The sequence below is a fragment of the Erpetoichthys calabaricus genome, chromosome 2, assembly GCF_900747795.2.
Source record: "Erpetoichthys calabaricus chromosome 2, fErpCal1.3, whole genome shotgun sequence".
NCBI lineage: Eukaryota > Metazoa > Chordata > Cladistia > Polypteriformes > Polypteridae > Erpetoichthys > Erpetoichthys calabaricus.
Genome location: NC_041395.2, coordinates 172,576,607 through 172,595,815, shown reverse-complemented (window position 1 = coordinate 172,595,815; position 19,209 = coordinate 172,576,607). Strand labels below are relative to the sequence as shown.

Below are 19,209 nucleotides of genomic sequence, written 5' to 3'. Positions count from 1 at the left end.
AAACTGAAAAACGGTAGATCTTCATGCAGATTGTGCCTACATATAAAAGGTGATAAACTAAAAACTTTTTCAACAAAAATATAGAGATGTAATGGTGTTATAGAGAAAAAGTAAGTACAACCTTGGCGTCAGAAGCTGATATTGCCCTCTTCTGCAGAAACGGCTACTTGTAAGCATTTTGCATTACTGCCCACCGACCACTAATTTCGATTCAGTGAAATTTTTGATCACTCCTCCATGCAAAATTTCTTCAGCTGCAAGTAAGGCTGGGTATCAACACGGATGTCCCAATTCAATTCCAATTCACAAAGCCCCAAATTCATTCATAATCGATTTTATCTTTACTGAATTAGCATGCACGGACATATTTGAAGTGGTGGCTTTTTTTTTCCCCTAAATTAATTAACCCTGCTTAAAGAATATTAATAAAATGTGACAGATTTCAATAACCCTTTTCTTTGAAGGGTGTCTACATAGTGACTTCATAAAATATGCATAAGAATGGAATGACATTTAAGAAGAAATACTTGATTACTAATGAAGTTATCAGATATCATTGTTCTTTTGAAAATAAATAAATAAATAAAATCACAGCACTGCACTCATTCAAAATTCACCATAATTTAACTAACCTATGTATCGCCACATTAGAGTCCACACATATTTGGGGGAGGGGGGGCTCCTTATTTTTAATAAAATGCAATGGCATCTACTTCATAAAACATCTAAATCATCTTGCAAATAATATTATTTTAAAATAATCAAATATTGCTTCTTAAATAACAAATGTTATTCAATAACCTATTCATGTGTTATGAATCTCCATGTACACTCACTTCAACTTAAACTATTATGCAAATTTATTCCAGTATTCGATATTGAAAACAAAATTAAAGATACAGCGGGAAGTATTCTAGAATTCTACAACTTACACATATCTTCAGTTGCTCACTTATAGCAATCACATTAAACAGTCTCGAAAATGTGTCCTAACAGTTCTCAGACAAAAAGGAAGCATTTTAAAACAAGGATCTAGAGCTGATGCTTGTTGACAGCGGCACTGAATGAATGGAACATAAAAGAAAAAGAACCAGCCAATGTAACTGATAATGCCACAATTATGGAGCTACTTCAAGTCGACTGCTTTGAGCCCATGCTCACTTTTGCATCGCAGGCTGCTCTGAAAATTCCAACAATTACCCACTTGCTTTGCCAGTTGAGGTACATCGTAGGGTCTCATCTTTAAGGTCTGTTATCTTAACAGAATCTATAGCAGTTTTTAATCTGTAAATTTTTGTGCAGTAAGTGAACTAAACGGAAACTTGGAGCTACCCACCGTCTCCATCTTTTATCCAGTAGCTCTTTACCAATGCAACGTTTGAATCCATAGTAAGTCCACACATCTGATTTAAGTGTCTAAGACGCGGACTTCAGTTAAAGAGGACACACCATTTTAGGCTAAGTAGTAAAGTGTTTTTTCCATGGAAAGTCTTAATAGGGGGCGGCACGGTGGCAGCGCTGCTGCCTCGCAGTTAGGAGACCCGGGTTTGCTTCCCGGGTCCTCCCTGCGTGGAGTTTGCATGTTCTCCCTGTGTCTGCGTGGGTTTCCTCCGGGCGCTTCGGTTTCCTCCCACATTCCAAAGACATGCAGGTTAGGTGGATTGGCGTTTCTAAATTGGCCCTAGTGTGTGGGTGTGTTTGTGTGTGTCCTGCGGTGGGTTGGCACCCTGCCCAGGATTGGTTCCTGCCTTGTGCCCTATGTTGGCTGGGATTGGCTCCAGCAGACCCCCGTGACCCTGTGTTCGGATTCAGCGGGTTGGAAAATGGATGGATGGATGGAAGTCTTAACAGGAGTATTAGCGCCATCTACTGGATTGGACAACAAAAACTGAGGTAAGAAAAAATTTACATATAGTAATTGAGCAGGATAGAAATTCACGAGATCGATCTTGAGACTTTAAAGTATCAACATCAAATTGTTTAAATGAAAAATATTAATTAAATTGGAAAATCAATGTTTTTACTCAGGCCTAGAAGCAGGAGGTTTTTGGGTTTTCTTGTATGCAATGTCCATTTCATATCCCCTTATAACCTTTCAATGGGACTCAAATTAAGGCTTTGAGTTACCTAGTTCATAACCCTCAATTTCTTATTTTGGAGCAGTTTCTTGGTGGATTTGCCACTGTGCTTCTCCTCAAGCACACTTTGATAAGATGCAGAAAGCATTGTTGACTTGATGACTGTAAGCTGCCCAGGTCCTGAGGCAGCAAAGCAACTACAAACCATAATGTTTCCATCATTATGCTTCACATTTGGTATAAAGGTTCATGAAATGCTGTCTTTGATTTGCACCAAACAGGTCTACATTTACTGTGGCCAAGCAACTCAAAGTTCAATTCATCTGTCCAGAGCACATTGTTCCAGGACGCCTGGTCTTTGCCTATTGTATATTTTCAATGGCAATGTCAAGCTGTAGTCTTGCTCTAATGTTAATTTTAGACAGCAAATGCTTTATACCTGGCACACCTTGCATGCAAGTCAAATTTCTCAAATTTTATTCTCATTGTAGGTGTATGCACCTTGACAAAAACTTTTACATGAGGTAACTGTAGTTCTTGCACTGAAATGTTAGAGTTCTTGGAAAATTATTTAAGTATGAAATGGTCACCCCTTGGGCTGAATTTGCTGGGCCTGCCAGTCCTGAACCAACTAATAATTTAAAATTTATGTCACTTCTGGAAAATTTTCCTTACAATGGAATGATTAACTTCAAATAATTTGGCCTCCTTTTTAAATCCCTTGGTAGACTCATAGGTATCCACAATCTTCCTTTTGAGGGCCTTGGGGAGTTCTTTTGATCTGGGCATGATGAGATAACATACATCAAAAACAAAGAAAACAATACACTAGATATCTGTTGTTTAAGTAAGCCAGGTTCCACCTGCATATTTACTAAGATGGTTTAAATCATTGCCACATAATCTGAAACACCCAATTGTAATTTTATGGATTTGAAGTGGTGATAAATATAGGGGTTTACTACCTTTTTCCATTTGACAAATCTGCATTTTTTTAAAATCTAGATTATGAGAATAAATGCACCATATCAATTGTATTTGTCATTTGTTTAAATAGGCACAATCTGCATGAAGATCTATCATTTGCTTCTTCAAATATACTGAAAAAGTCAACAATTTCTATGGGGTATACTTCCTTTTTCACATGACTTTCAAAAATGTTTTACTTAAGGCATTTTAACTACAATTAGATATAGACACTTCACAATCAACAGCTAACAATAGGACCACAAATTTTTACATCACTTGAATTGGAAATTTGCTCTCAGTGAAAGCTACAGAGCCACCACCTAGCTACCTAATGTTACTGTATGTACATGATATATTGTAAATCAGAGTTTCTGAAACTTTTTTTTTTCTCATGACCTAATCTTGCCCTTCTTATGGTCATCAATACCCAGTCCATGAATACCGCCAGAGTGGGGTTTGGGGCGGGGGTTCCCTTCCCTTGCAGTCATAGCTTGTCACCCCCTTTGGAAAACAGACGGCAACAGTGGTTGGGTGTGTGTAGTGGGTTGGATCATTTTTCCCCTTGGAGTCAGCAATAATGTCATGGTAAAGCAATGTCCATTGCTTAAACAACCCGCTGCAACCCATCGCAAGATACTTCAAAAACCACACGTTACCCATGCCCAATAAATGCAATAGTGAGTCGCAACCTAAAAGTGGCAAACCAGTTTAAGATACTGTGTTATAAAGTTCTGTTAAAAAGCATGTACTTAATGCAGTCTACAAATGCATATAATTGCATTCTGTTATTACTTATTTCTGAATATGATTCACTGTTACAAAAATAGTTAAATATACACAAAACTGTGATAGCTAATTAAGGGCCTAGACAATGGTAAAATGCTCCAACTTTGAAATTCATCAAGACTCAGAATTTACCTGAATGTTATGCAATGCGTACATTTTCTGACTTGTTTACTTTGAATTTTCCATTACTCTTTCATGTGTTCTATAATAGTTAAACTCATTACCAATGCCCCTTAAGAAATTAGAACCATCTGACTTGTTCCTATACAATTAATTAACTGGGAGTTTAAAATGATCACTTTAGTTCATAGGATTTTTAGCATCATTTAATTTATCTGTTTCTGTGTATGCTATCATGGTAATTATGTTATCCATTCAATGTGAAAAAAGAAATAAGATATACACAATATATACATATTGTCATGAAACAGATTTTATGTTGATGCCCAATGTACAAATGAGCAGTAATATCAGATAGTTGATGCTTAACTAAGGATTGTACAGAATGACCTAAACTAGGCACAAAATGCAATATTGAGTAAATATTGCATTTATAATGGGATTGCTTTAAGAAGAGTAAATGTATACAATAACAGTATAGCACTAAAATGCTTTCCTTTACAAAAACAAAAACGTCCAGTGGGTTGGCATATTCTTAGCTGCTCAGATTGATGGGGGCTTGTCTACAAGGACCAATAAACACAGGATTCTTAGAAAAGAACCACCATTCATTTTGATTTATTCTAGAAACTACAGATACAGTGCAACCGGAAAGTATTCACAGCGCATCACTTTTTCCACATTTTGTTATGTTACAGCCTTATTCCAAAATGGATTCAATTCATTTTTTTCCTCACAATTCTACACACAACATCCCATAATGACAATGTGAAAAAAGTTTACTTGAGGTTTTTGCAAATTTATTAAAAATAAAAAAACTGAGAAATCACATGTACATAAGTATTCACAGCCTTTGCTTAATACTTTGTCGATGCACCTTTGGCAGCAATTACAGCCTCAAGTCTTTTTGAATATGATGCCACAAGCTTGGCACACCTACCCTTGGCCAGTTTCGACCATTCCTCTTTACAGCACCTCTCAAGCTCCTTCAGGTTGGATGGGAAGTGTCAGTGCACAGCCATTTTAAGATCTCTCCAGAGATGTTCATTCGGATTCAAGTCTGGGCTTTGGCTGGGCCACTCAAGGACATTCACAGAGTTGTCCTGAAGCCAATCCTTTGATATCTTGGCTGTGTGCTTAGGGTCATTGTCCTGCTGAAAGATGAACCGTCACCCCAGTCTGAGGTCAAGAGCGCTCTGGAGCAGGTTTTCATCCAGGATGTCTGTGTACATTGCTGCAGTCATCTTTCCCTTTATCCTGACTAGTCTCCCAGTCCCTGCTGCTGAAAAACATCCCCACAGCATGATGCTGCCACCACTATGCTTCACTGTAGGGATGGTATTGGCCTGGTGATGAGCGGTGCCTGGTTTCCTCCAAACGTGACGCCTGGCATTCACACCAAAGAGTTCAATCTTTGTCTCATCAGACCAGAGAATTTTCTTTCTCATGGTCTGAGAGTCCTTCAGGTGCCCCTTGGCAAACTCCAGGTGGGCTGCCATGTGCCTTTTATTAAGGAGTGGCTTTCGTCTGGCCTGATTGGTGGATTGCTGCAGAGATGGTTGTCCTTCTGGAAGGTTCTCCTCTCTCCACAGAGGACCTCTGGAGTTCTGATAGAGTGACCATCGGGTTCTTGGTCACCTCCCTGACTAAGGCCCTTCTCCCCTGATCGCTCAGTTTAGATGGCCGGCCAGCTCTAGGAAGAGTCCTGGTGGTTTCGAACTTCTTCCACTTACGGATGATGGAAGCCACTGTGCTCATTGGGACCTTCAAAGCTGCAGAAATTTTTCTGTAACCTTCCCCAGATTTGTGCCTCGAGACAATCCTGTCTCGGAAGGTCTACAGACAATTCCCTTAACTTCATGCTTGGTTTGTGCTCTGACATGAACTGTCAACTGTGGGACCTTATATAGACAGGTGTGTGCCTTTCCAAATCATGTCCAATCAACTGAATTTACCACAGGTGGACTCCAATTAAGCTGCAGAAACATCTCAAGGATGATAAAGGGAAACAGGATGCACCTGAGCTCAATTTTGAGCTTCATGGCAAAGGCTGTGAATACTTATGTACATGTGCTTTCTCAATTTTTTTATTTTTAATAAATTTGCAAAAATCTCAAGTAAACTTTTTTCACGTTGTCATTATGGGGTGTTGTGTGTAGAATTCTGAGAAAAAAATGAATTTAATCTATTTTGGAATAAGGCTGTAACATAACAAAATGTGGAAAAAGTGATGCGCTGTGAATACTTTCCGGACGCACTGTATATGAAATTTATAATCTATTGCACTACATATGCAATTAATATGATAATTTTCTTCCCTACTTTGTTCCCCACTCCAATGCTTAGGTCTGTTCAGTCAAACAAGTTTCTTAATATTAGTGATTAGTATGCAGACAGGATTTAAAGTTTGCATTTGTCTTGTTCATGTATTATGTTGCACTACTGTACAGCCTCTTAATCAGCAAAAAAGCACAAAATTAGTTGGTTCTACTTGTCACATACAGTATATTGTTAAATGTCATAATCATGTTTTTTTCTCTTGCAGCAAATATCAAAATAGATGTTTGTTTCTATTTCCTTTTGAAGCCATATTAGGGTGCAAAAACAACATCCAAGGGAAAATTGTAAGTACACAAGTATGCTTCATGAATTCTTCTCAGTTTGCGTTACCGAACATTAAGATTTTACTTGCTAGATGCCAACATGCTGAGAAAAACTGAAACACAATATGTAAAACTACAACAGGCTAACTCTTTTATTTTAACATTAACGTGAAATCGTTGACAAAATACCATTATCCACACAATGTAGGTATTCAAACATTTTTTTCATTGTCTTCTTTGGTGTCTATCTGCTATTCTGAAAACGTTGACCTTGGTATGATCTCGGCAGCTGTCCTAAGGGCTCAGGCATTTGTCAAACCTGTGCTAAAATAAATACTGCACATCTTGGTAAACACTGAGTGAGCTGGCATGAATAGCTCAGGCACGAGTATGCACTTATGAGGGTGCCAGCCCTCAGTATCAAAAATACAATGACCAATGAACATTCAACTATAAAAGCCATGTGTTTGAAATTTATTGTCAACATAAGAGACAACATTAAAATTATTAATTTTTGTAAAATGACTCCTGTATTCCTCCAACATTTCAAAAATTTATAAGGTTAACTGGTGAGTTATACTGAACAAGTTAGAAAATATATGCATGGTGTAACACTCAGGTGCATTTTGTTTATTAAATTTTTTTTAATAACAAGAAGCGTTATACTACAATAACATTCATAATAGAATGCCCTTACATTAGTTAGCAGACTACACTAAATGTATGCATTTTAACAGTACTTTACAATATTACAGTATGTAAATACAAACATAGCCCAAATAGGTTTGTGATGGCTCAATAGCTTTTAAAGAGAACAGGTTCCAAATCAAGTGGTATAAAAATGGTACTGATTGATGTCATATTGTTAGCTCTGCAGATTCTATGGCTTAACTGTATTTCACATTTCTTAAATGTAAAATTTTAAAAAATCTCATAAAATCTAAAGCTAAAATTGTTGACTACTTCAGACCATGACGGAGAGCAGGTCGGAATCTTTGTTAATAAATTAAAGTGTCGGAGTGATCTGCAGATAATAAGGGCCCATGACTGTTTTTAGTATAACATAAATACAGAGTACATACTGTATTTGTTCACTCTATGCTTACAGACCAAAGCTTACATAAATTTTTTTTCTCTTACATTTATTTCTACATAAATGACTTTGTTTTAAAACTTGTATAGTCAAATTCCTCAGATAGCCGGATAAGTAAGAGGTTGTGCCATTGGTGTTTGCCTACATTGTATAAGGGAGTATGTTTTGATGTCAGGAGCAGCCATCGGATGAGCAAAACAGGAAAACATACAACATGGAGAGACGTTTCTTAAGGTAAATTTGAAACAGTAAACTAGTAGCACAAAATGCCTCTCCATTTTAATTTCTCTGCTTTTCAATGGGACACTTCGAAACTTCAAAACACTGTACAGCACACTCCATTCTAGATATCACAATGAAAATCAAATCTTCCTGAACAAGCTCCTTGAATAATAGGTCTGCAGTAGGTGCTATTTGCATTACATGTGAGAATACATAATAAAGAAGTGTGTGCTGTGATAGATGATCATTCCATCAAGGGCTCCTGCCTTTTGCTCGATGCTCTTGGAATTTTCTCAGAGCCAGAGTATAAATCAAAATTAGACATGCAGTGATCAATAATTATGTGAAATTGAGACACAAATTTAAAAGTAATTTTTTGGATAATTTTGATAATAAAACGCAATACCATAACTAAGAATAAAACAGAATGGTTAAATTCATATCAGATACCTAGAAGAAAAAGGAAGGATGGTATAGAATAATAATTTGTTACTCAAAATTTCGAGCATTTTCAAGTATCTATACATATGTAAATTTTATCATTTTAATTACAGGTCTTTTGAAGACCAGAGCCTATTCTGGTAGAGCCTAATGCAAAGCCCAAACCAGCTCTAGAAAGGTTACCAGAGCATTGCAGACCATATTCAAGCAGATAGCCTTGGCATTCCCATTTCACTTTAAAGGATGGGAGACACATCTCCCAAACTTGCCACTCTCTTCTCTGCTTAACAATGGCTTTTCTTGTAACATGGTTTCAGACAAAGTTTTTAATGCTACATCAAAACTGGATTTCCAAGTATATTCTATCTTTATCTCTTATTTCTAAACCCTAGCTGGTCCCCTTTTTGGTTTGATAAGTTTGTTTCTATTACTAACCCATTGCCTTATTATTCAAATTCAAAATGTTCCCATTGCATCACTTGTGGATAACTATTTCAAATTAATCATTTAAAAGTATTGTAATAAAGAACTTTTGATTGAAATCAGAGAGATGTGTTACAAGAAAGTAGGTCAGCATTTATTCAACATTATCAAAAGCATCTTCATTTTTTAACAGCATAGATAAAAAATGTACTACACCAGATTTTAAACACACGCCTCACTTTCTACTATACTGTACATTAAGTTAGTTCGAAAGGTACTGTTCTAAGTTATCATCTGACTAATTATAACAAACACTCCCTAGAGACTGCCACTGCTTACCTTCATAACCCCTTCTGGAAAAGACAGAGACATGGCCTGGGTTAGGTGTGCTGGAGGTGCCGTGACAGTTACAGAGGTGCCTGATGGCAGAGAATGGTGCGGAGCTAAAGTAAGGGCCTGACCATGTGCCTGAACCTGCGGATAAGGCCGTACCACCACGGTCTCCTGCTTTTCATCTCGAAAAGGAAGGCTACTGCCAGTGGTAGGATTGTGGTCCCGCAAGCTGTGATCAGAGTCTCGAGGGCCTTCTTCTCCGATCCCTATGAAGAAATAAACCAGTTATGTCATTTACAAAGGTATTCAAATTTTTGCCAAATGTTTAGCTTTTTCCTCACTTTCAAAAGAATTATGTTGAAAGAGAATTAATGATCACAGTTTCATCATCCAGAGTTACGAAGTACAACAATAACATCATTTCTATTTTATGGACATTCCACTCTGTCAGCAAAATAATTTGGCAGCATGTGTGCCATTTTCATTAACAGAAGTCATATTCTTCATTAATAGTGCATCTGACAGTTAATGAAGACTTCAATATGCATTTGAAGACAGCAACGGAGCATACCACAACTACAACAACAACTTTATTTTTAAAATTAATGTTTTGAAAGTATTTTTAAAATTGGTAACTAATTGATAAATATACTACATTTTACATACTGAAATAAGATAACCGACATACAGAGCAGGTAGATAAGCAATTCCAAATAATTAAAGCATTTTAGCAATAAGCAAGATGTTATTGGTCAAGAACTACAAGTAAATGTTTTGGTACTCTAACTGAGGGCATGTCCCCAGCTGTGTTTTTCCTCTGAACCTCACAAATCATTCTTGACTGATGCAATAACTTGCCTGTAACAAGGACTACCAGCAATATTCCAAAATAACACCTGCACGGTAAAAATTTGCTATTATAATGTATATCAGGCTGACCACCAAACCTCATAAAGACTAAGGGTTCAAAGCCTATCAAACTCACTTACGTATGTACAACTAGAAATTGTGAAAGACACACATTTGTGATAGAGTGCAGTCACACTGTTCCTTAAGATCACCAGGATCTAAACTTGTCTGAAGCATAACTAACATTTACACCAAGCCATATACAGTACATGCATAACTAGTTATGCTGAACTTCCATGCAGTTTTCATACATATAAGACCACTGCTACTGGGTGTAACATTTATTTGTCATAAAAATAAAATAAATCCAAGGTGGCATCTGGACTTACCTAAATATATTATGGTAGGCTCAAGAGCACATGTCTGTGAAGTATAGCAGATAAGGAGCTGTTTTAAACCATCACAGAGAAAAAGTGAAATTTCTGCAAGTGAAATTACATACAAACAGAATTTCTAGATCATGGCTATACAAGCAGTCTTCCAAATCAGAAGCTCATTCAGGTTCAGATTGTTATTTGTTTCACTTCTAATCTCAGTTTCAATTCAGAAGTCAAATTTTACATTATAGCACAATTTCTGCTTCAATAAAATAAATGGATGAAAGCTTCATTTTCCTAACAAAAATTTGACATTTCTTCATAATGCAACAGAACGTACTGTATGATGTTCAATGAATCTCTTCAATCTACAAATGATTTTAACTAGCACTAAGTTGCCTCAGTATGATTTCACAGACAATCATAGAACTCCATTTGAATCAGATGATCGTACAATTGTGCAAGTTTCCTGACAGTAAAATATAAACAGAAAACAAAAAGGAATAAATTAAAGTTACTTATGCCTTAAGAGAGGTCTCCTAACATGCTCATCCACTTTCCCTGAAAACATCACAATAAGCACAAACATTCTTAGCCGATGCCCAACAGTGAACCTCAGGTCCAGAGCCTTAGCACCCCTGCACTAAATAGAGAACCCTGACAATCAGAGTCCTTAATTGTTAGGATTTTATATTCTACCTTATCCACCATGACAGACGCAAGAGAGAAAAGAGGTATAAATGCTTGGAAAAAAAAGAATAAAGAAAAGTGAAATGAACCCTGAAACTGTGAAGCCATTTTAAACTGCAAGTCATTGTATGTTCTTATTTTGTTAGTTACTTTGAAAGAACCTATAAAACTGAGAGACAGCTTTCACAAAGGGACTCTCGAACAGAGATCCAGAAGTGATAACCAATATCTCTAATCAAAATAGTAAATGGGACTTTTTTTTCCAGTGAAGATCAGAAAAATACTTAACTTTTTCTACAATAATTAGTTCTTAACCAAACCCTATCACAATCATAAATGGTTATGCATTTTATGCCAAGGATAAGCCTAATATAATGCATGCAAAGGAATATCAACATCTGGGAATCAAATTTTCAATTTCCATAACCAAATTAATAGTTTCTTAATTAGCCCTCTACCAATTGGTCTACCATCAATAGTCAAGATCTTAAAGGGTGGGTTTGGAATTGATGTGGAAACATCACCTCACTGAATAATTTCAAATTAGGTGAATAATCTATTCACCTTTTAGTTCCTCTGGCCAGCCATTACAATACTAAGATAAGTGCCTCATCATTCCAGCCTGCTTCTGCTAAAAGCACCTCAAACAGTACAATACAGTTCCCAATAGACCGATTTCCTTGCTTTAGCTTTAATAGGTTATAAGTTGATATTGCCTTTCTTTCAGAACAATCAAAGATTGAACAGAATTCATGCATATATTACTTTAGGCTGGTTAAGCAAGGATTATTTCTCTCCAACATGTACGTGGTTCATTCCTATATACTGGTGCTGCATCAGCTCTCTCTGTAGTTTATTGATGGAAAGTTCAAACTCAACTACTGTTGTTTTATCCTGCAAGGATTCAGCATCACAATGACAACAGCACAACATGACTTCAACAAGAAGATGTTTAAAAGAAAAGAAAAAAAATTTAAATTATTTATACATACAGTGGGTATAGAAAAGAATCACCCCCTTCAAAATATTCCCATTTTTTTTTGCTTTGCAGCCTTAAATGAAAACACACAAACCAGTATTTTTTCCAGCTTTACTTACTTAATGCAATCTATAACATCTAAGTGAAAGATATCACAGCTACAGTTCAGAAGAATTTAAAAAAATAAAAAACAACAAATACTGAGATTAATAAAGGATCACCACAAAAAAAAAAGAATATTTGTAAACTCAATCAGGGGTAAGTAACCACCATTACAATTGATCACAGGTGAAAGCCAGTATCCATGGTCTGCAGTGGAAATCGGTATGATTAGTGAAGCATATAAACAGAGCTGTTCCTGGAGCATTCCCTTGCTTGGTAGTGCAACTGACAGCAAACAACTGACTGTGGGTGGCAGGCCACTTTCAAAAGATTTCAGGGATAGAGTTGTGGACATACATAAGACAGGAGATGGATACAAAAAAAAATCTCTAAGGCTTTATCAATCCCAAGGAGCACAGTAAAGTCCATAATAAAGAAGTGGCAAGTATTTGGTACCACTAGGACCCTCCCTGGAACCGGTCGTCCCTCCAAACTGAATGGAAGAGCAAGGAGGAAACTGGTATGAGGCTACCAACAGGCCAATGGCCACCTTGAAGGAGTTACAGGATTTTATGGCAAAGAGTGGCCATTGTGTGCATGTGACAACAATTTCACATGCGCTCCACAACTGTGGCTTGTTTGGGAGGGTCGCAAGGAAAAAGCCACTTCTCAAGAAAGGCCACATTAAAGATCGTTTGAGCTTTGCCAGAATGCACCTTGAAGATTCTGATGCCTAGTGGAAAAAGGTCTTATGGTCAGATGGGACCAAAATCGAACTATTTGGCCTCAATACCAAACAGTACAGCTTGTGGAAATCCAATGTAGCTCACCATCCACAACACACCATACCTACAGTAAAGCATGGAGGTGGCAGCATCCTGTTGTGGGGGGGTGTTTCTCTGCCGCAGGACCTAGGACTCTCATTAGGGTAGAAGGAAAAATGGATGGGGCAAAATACTGTTACATTCTTGAGGAAAACCTGCTACCCTCTGCCACAAAGTTGAAGATGGGCAGAATGTTCACCTTTCAACAAAATAACGACCCAAAGCACATAGCAAAATTGACCACACAGTGGCTGAAGGAGAAAAAAGTGAATGTCCTCATTTGGCCCATTGTCCAGACCTAAATCCCATTGAAAATCTCTGGAAAGATTTGAAGATAGCAGTCCACAAACACTCACCATCCAATTTGATCAAACTTGAATAGTTCTGTAAAGAAGAGTGCAAAGCTGATAGAGAAGTATCCCAACAAACTCAAGGCTGTCATTAAAGCAAAAGGTGGCTCAACAAAATATTGACATTGGTGGGTGATCCTTAATTAATCTCAGTATGTCTTGTTTTTGATTTTTTATAATTTTTCTGAACTGTGGCTGTGATATCTTTTACTTGGATGTTATAGGTTGCATTGAGTAAGTAAAGCTGAGAAGAAATATTTTTTGTGTGCATTTTCATTTAAGGCTGTAAAGCAAAACAATTGGGTGATTCTTTTCTATACATATCTCTATCTAGATATATATCTATAGATTTCTCTCTCTAATATATCTGTATATACCAGTAATGGCGCACTGAATACACTTGACTTAAGCATTCATAGTATTCATCCTCTTTCTCTGTACGTTTAGCATTCGTTTGCTCAGAGGTTGATGCACTTGCTGCTTCCTGAGCAGCTCTTCTTTTCTCCACCCTACCGGCCCGCTGCTTCTCTTCTTTCATCAGCATCTTTTCGTGTTAAAACTGATTAAGCTAGTTTTTGAGTTGCAATTACTTAGTACGTTTTCTTTAATTTTTCACTTAATCTGGCACTTAAGTCTTCAATCTGCCTCAAGAATGATTAGCAAAGGTGAAAGGGAATGAGAACGGTGCCTGTACGCATGCGCTGCACGGCTGCGCGCTGGCAAGAGTCGATTCTACAATAAAATAAAATAAAAATAAAAGAGTAATAAAATCATCACCCGGAAAGCGGATAGTAGACGTCACGTAGTATATATGTACCAAATTTCAAGTCAATAGGTGAAACTGTTTGCGAGCTACAGGTGATTTAAAATCCTGGACAGACAAACGAACAGCCACGGTAGCATATTATAGAAGCATGTATATAAAATATATATATATATATATATATATATATATATATATATATATATATATATATATATATACACACACACACACACACACACACACACATATTACTAACCGAGAATGGTAAACCGGAAGGCACGGATGCAGGTACATGGAGATGGACCCAGGAGACATAGTGCGCAGGCGCCTACAGCGCGGGTCTCATAAACCGCAAGCGAAGTCTGATCCACCGCGAATGAAGGAGTCACTGCTCAAAAACGAAAGAGCTCAACTAACGTAAATGAGACATGAAGCAACAACGTGCCCATAGCTAACGACTAACGACACAGCCACACAGAAAAGAGGATTCTGCGCTGCACCCCAGAGTCAAACAGAAGACACTACGGAGTCCACAAAGGTCCACAAAGATAGTACGGAAGGCGCCAGAAAGTACGAAAGGCGCAGGTCCACACTACACAGCATGGTCTGGGTAATAAAAATAAACAAACTCTCCGTATGAAACGTACAGCATCCTCACACGTCCAAACCATATAGCATATGTGAATCACATTACAATGATGCATTAACAACAGTACAACCACAGAAAACACTCCGTATTAACAGTAAGTGCAATTATCCATATTACTAATGGTAGACAACGGATAACTAATGGAGTCACGGTCACAGCTCCAAAACGATCCAGCTCAACTAACGGAGCTACAAAAACGAGCCCGCATGGATAAAAAAAAATAAACGTAGGCACCTACAACGCGCGTCTGAAACCACGGAAGCAAAACTGTCTTGGCTCCAAAACCAAACAGCTCGACTAACGGAGCTACAAAAATGAGCCCGCATGGACAAATACAATGAACATAGACGCCTACAACGCGCATCTGAAACTGCGGAAGCAAAGCAGGCACGGGTTCAAAACGAAAAACCAAAACTGACGGATATACAAAAACGAGCCCGCCTGGATAAAAATCAATGAATGCAGGCGCCTACAACACGCGTCTGAAATGCCGCAAGCAAAGCAGGCACGGCTCCAAAAAGAAAGACCTCGACTGACGGGGCTACATATACGAGCCCGCCTGGATAAAAACAATGAACGCAGGCACCTACAACACATTTCTCAAACAACGCAACCAAAGGAGTCACGGCTCCAAAACGAAACATCTCAACTAACAGACATACAGAAACGAGCCCGCCTGAATACAATTAATGAACGCAGGCGCCTACAATGCGCCTCTCAAACAGCACAGGCAATAGATAAACGGTAAAGAAAGGAACGACAAACAGCCGCTAAACAATTCCGCCAATTAGCTGACAGCGCATTCTGTAATGAGTCCACTATTGTTCCACATGCCATGCGTTCAGCTGTTGTTCAGTCCAGTTTGAAATACGCAGACAATATGCATTACTTTGAGACAATACATTTTGTACAAAGCATGCGATGTCCAGATCCAGAATATACCAATTGGTTATTGCAACTAGGAGATGGAAACCTTACCAATACATATGGACTTCACCCAGATATTATTCAGATCCCTCAAGTCTTTATCTGCGACGACTTAGTGACGGAGGTGTTTGGAACAGCAATCACATTAGACCAGATACCACTATTAACACAACGGCTATATTATGTCCAAAGAATATTGACATTGATCGCATAAATAACCAGGTCATTGCGTTACTTCCTGGAGAAAGCCGCCTCTTTCTAAGTACTGACAATGTTGATTCTGAAGGCGAGAACGAGCATCTTAATTTTCCCTTAGAATATTTAAACACTATTATTCACTCGAGTTCTATATGCGCAAAGCATAGAATTATTCAACTAAAAATTATATATCGAGCTCATCTGTCTCGCTTAAAACTGTCCAAAATGTTTCCAGGCCAGGATCCGACCTGCGAGCGCTGCAACCAAGCTCCTGCCTCACTGGGTCACATGTTCTGGGCCTGCACCAAACTAACATCATTTTGGACAAAAATTTTTAAGTGCCTCTCAGACAGCCTCAGTATCACAATCCCTCCTAACCCACTAACAGCTGTGTTTGGTGTCCTTCCAGATGGACTTGAATTGGAGAAGGACAAGCAAATGGTGATTGCATTCACTACACTCTTGGCACGCAGACTTATTTTGTTAAATTGGAAGAATCCTAATTCTCCTCTTATAAGTCAGTGGGAAACCGATGTTTTATATTATTTGAAATTGGAAAAAATCAAATTTTCAGTTAGAGGATCTGTACAAAATTTTTTCAAAACTTGGCAGGATTTAATCAATATTATTTTAGAATAAGAGAATTAACTATTATTGCATTTAACTCCCTTCTCCATCTCTTATTTATATAGATATTTACTTCTCCCCTTCTTTTGTCTAATGTTGCCTTATTAAAAAGCTTAAAGAAATTTTCCTTTAGCTAAGCGCTCCTTCTCAGGGGTGGGGTTTGATTTGTTTTCAAATTTGTTGGGTTATAAATTGATCTGTTTGTATGGAATGATTACAATGAAAATTAATAAAATAAAAATATTTAAAAAAAAAAAAGAATATTTAAACACTATTAACCCAGCCGGATTACCACAACACAATCTTAACCTTATAATCGGGACAATAGTCATGCTATTAAGAAACTTTAATACTAAACAAGGTTTATGCAACGGTACACGTTTAGTCATCAACACCATGACAGACAATGTTATTGAAGCAAAAGTACTTACAGAATCACATTCTAACAATACTGTTCTGATTCCTAGAGTTGACCTTACAAGTTCTGACCTGGAATTACCTTTTACACTTAAACAACGGCAATTCCCCATTAAGCCTGCATTTGCCATGACAATCAACAAATTCCAAGGACAAACCATGGACAGAGTTGGCATATACCTCTCTGAGCCTGTATTTGGACATGGACAACATTATGTGGCCTTCTCAAGAATTCGGCGTTCATCTGACATTAAAGTTAAAGTTATAGATACTCCATACCAAGGAGAACTCATTCAAGGACAACACACCATCTTTACTACAAATGTTGTATATATTATATGTGTATAAAGAAATATTCCAATAAATCTTTCTAATGTGCCATGCTATGGGTTCTTTACTTCCTTTGTTTGTCATCTACACCTTTACACTCCAATATATCTCATACATACATCAATGTATTTCGGGTTACTCAATACCAGGAGTTGGCGAGCGAAGCGAGCAGGGGGTGGAGCCCCCTAGTACGTATACTGTATGTATATATATAAAATTTTGAATTATTTAAACCTTAAAAACTAATCAAAACACCAAAATAAACATTTACGCAAAATCATACCTTTGTTTTTAAGAAGTGGAAGGAATGTGGGATATTATTTTAAAGCCTGCATGTTTTTTTTTGTTTTTTTAAACTGATCCCATTTCAGCTAGAACAGCTGACACTTATCACTCAACAGTTACTTGCAACTTTATTCCTAGGGGTGTGAGAAGTGAATTTAAGAAATAAAAGAACAAGATGGCCTATTTGAATGGGAAAAAAATCAGTCTGAATGGTAATATGAAACATATAAACCATTAATTCAGCTTTATGTTTTGTGGTAATGAAATTAAACGTAACTTATACTTACACCGAGAAAATGTATAAGCATCAGACGGAGTTCAGGTAGCCTGCTTTGAATGCTGGAATAATGTTTTTGAAAAATGTGCAATTGTGGGTTCCAGTCTGAAATGGAACAAGTATAATGCTGCTTTTTCCACCAAGTTTACATGAACGTTTACAAGAACCACAATGAGGCTAAGCCAATGTATTTTCTCCATTATAAGAAAGAATTTATGGAGCTTTATTTGTATAACATATACTATATTAGAAAAGAGGAAAACTGCTATAGTGCTAATTTTTCTGTTTGCTGCTTTGACTTTGGACTGTTTGTACGGAAGGGTGGTTGCCTGGATTGCAGCAACTACCATCAACTGGAGCAGTCTGATTTTAGGCCGTTAGAACTCTACCACATCCTGGCACTGAGGGTTCTCATCAAGCACAAATGCGAATATCAACAGAGTTTCTCTGCAGCATTTGACTGATCTGATCAGACTGCCCTGTGGGACTTCCAGAGAAATCGCAGGATTCCCCCCAAAGTTGATGGATATTATGGCAGCCTGTACACTGGTACTATGAGTGCTGTACAGAGTGAAGGCGCAAACTCTGCTTTTTTTCCCCCACTTGATTCTGTGGGTCAGGAGTGTGTTCTTGGTCCTACTTTGTTCAATGCTTGCATGAACTGGCTGTGGGGCATCCATTTGGTGAAGAAAGATTCACCGATGTTGACTTTGCCGATGATGCTGTGATCTTCACAGAGTCTATGGAGGCTCCAATTGGGGCTCTTGAGAGACTGAGCGAGGAGTCTTGAGTGTCTGGACTTGTAAGTATCATAGATAAAAACCAAGATCTAGGCCCTTAATTACCTCTTGGGCACAGCCATCAGCAATGTGTCTGTCTACAGAGAGAATGTTGACGTCATTGAGAGGTTTAGTTACCATGCCAGCAACATTCATGTCTATGGTAGCTCTTCCTATGAAGTAAATACACGGACTGGGAGAGCATGGTGGGGCGCTGGAAAGGGGTGTGTGGTACTCCGGAAATCTCTGCAAAAGGACGAAGGTCCAAGTCTTTAGAGTCCTGGTTCTTCCCGTCTTGCTATATGGCTGTGAGCCATGGATGCTATCCAATGACCTGAGGTGAAGACTGGATTCATTTGGTACTGTCTCTCTTTGCAGAATCCTTGGGTACCATTGGTTTGACTTTGTGTCAAACAGGCAGTTGCTCATAGAGTTCCAAATGAAGCACATTACCTGTATTGTGAGGGAGCGTTAGTTACAGCACTACGGTCATGTGGCACGACTCCCCGAGATTGATCTGGCTCACAGCAGCTGAACCAAACCAAGAGGACTCCCACATAACATCTAGCTGCGGCAGATAGATGGTCATTTTCAGAGGGCGGGAATGGACCAGGGGTCTGCCTTGGGGCTTGGGGGGGTTCTAACCAGGATACTGAGCAGTTTTGTAATGAGGTGGGTGTGGCAACGCGCTATACCAATGCATGCTCCCAATCTG

General features: G+C 38.0%; 1 protein-coding gene across 3 annotated transcripts in view; it reads right to left on the bottom strand.

Annotated features, from left to right (window-relative positions):
* Nucleotides 1-19,209, bottom strand: part of sap130a (Sin3A-associated protein a) — a 102,842-nt gene that overhangs the window by 68,029 nt on the left and 15,604 nt on the right. For all 3 annotated transcript variants that reach the window (XM_028794804.2, XM_028794803.2, XM_051923587.1), the window contains exon 3: nt 9,075-9,334. In XM_028794804.2, the coding sequence (XP_028650637.1) occupies nt 9,075-9,334 (260 nt within the window). The remainder of the gene's footprint in view (nt 1-9,074; nt 9,335-19,209) is intronic.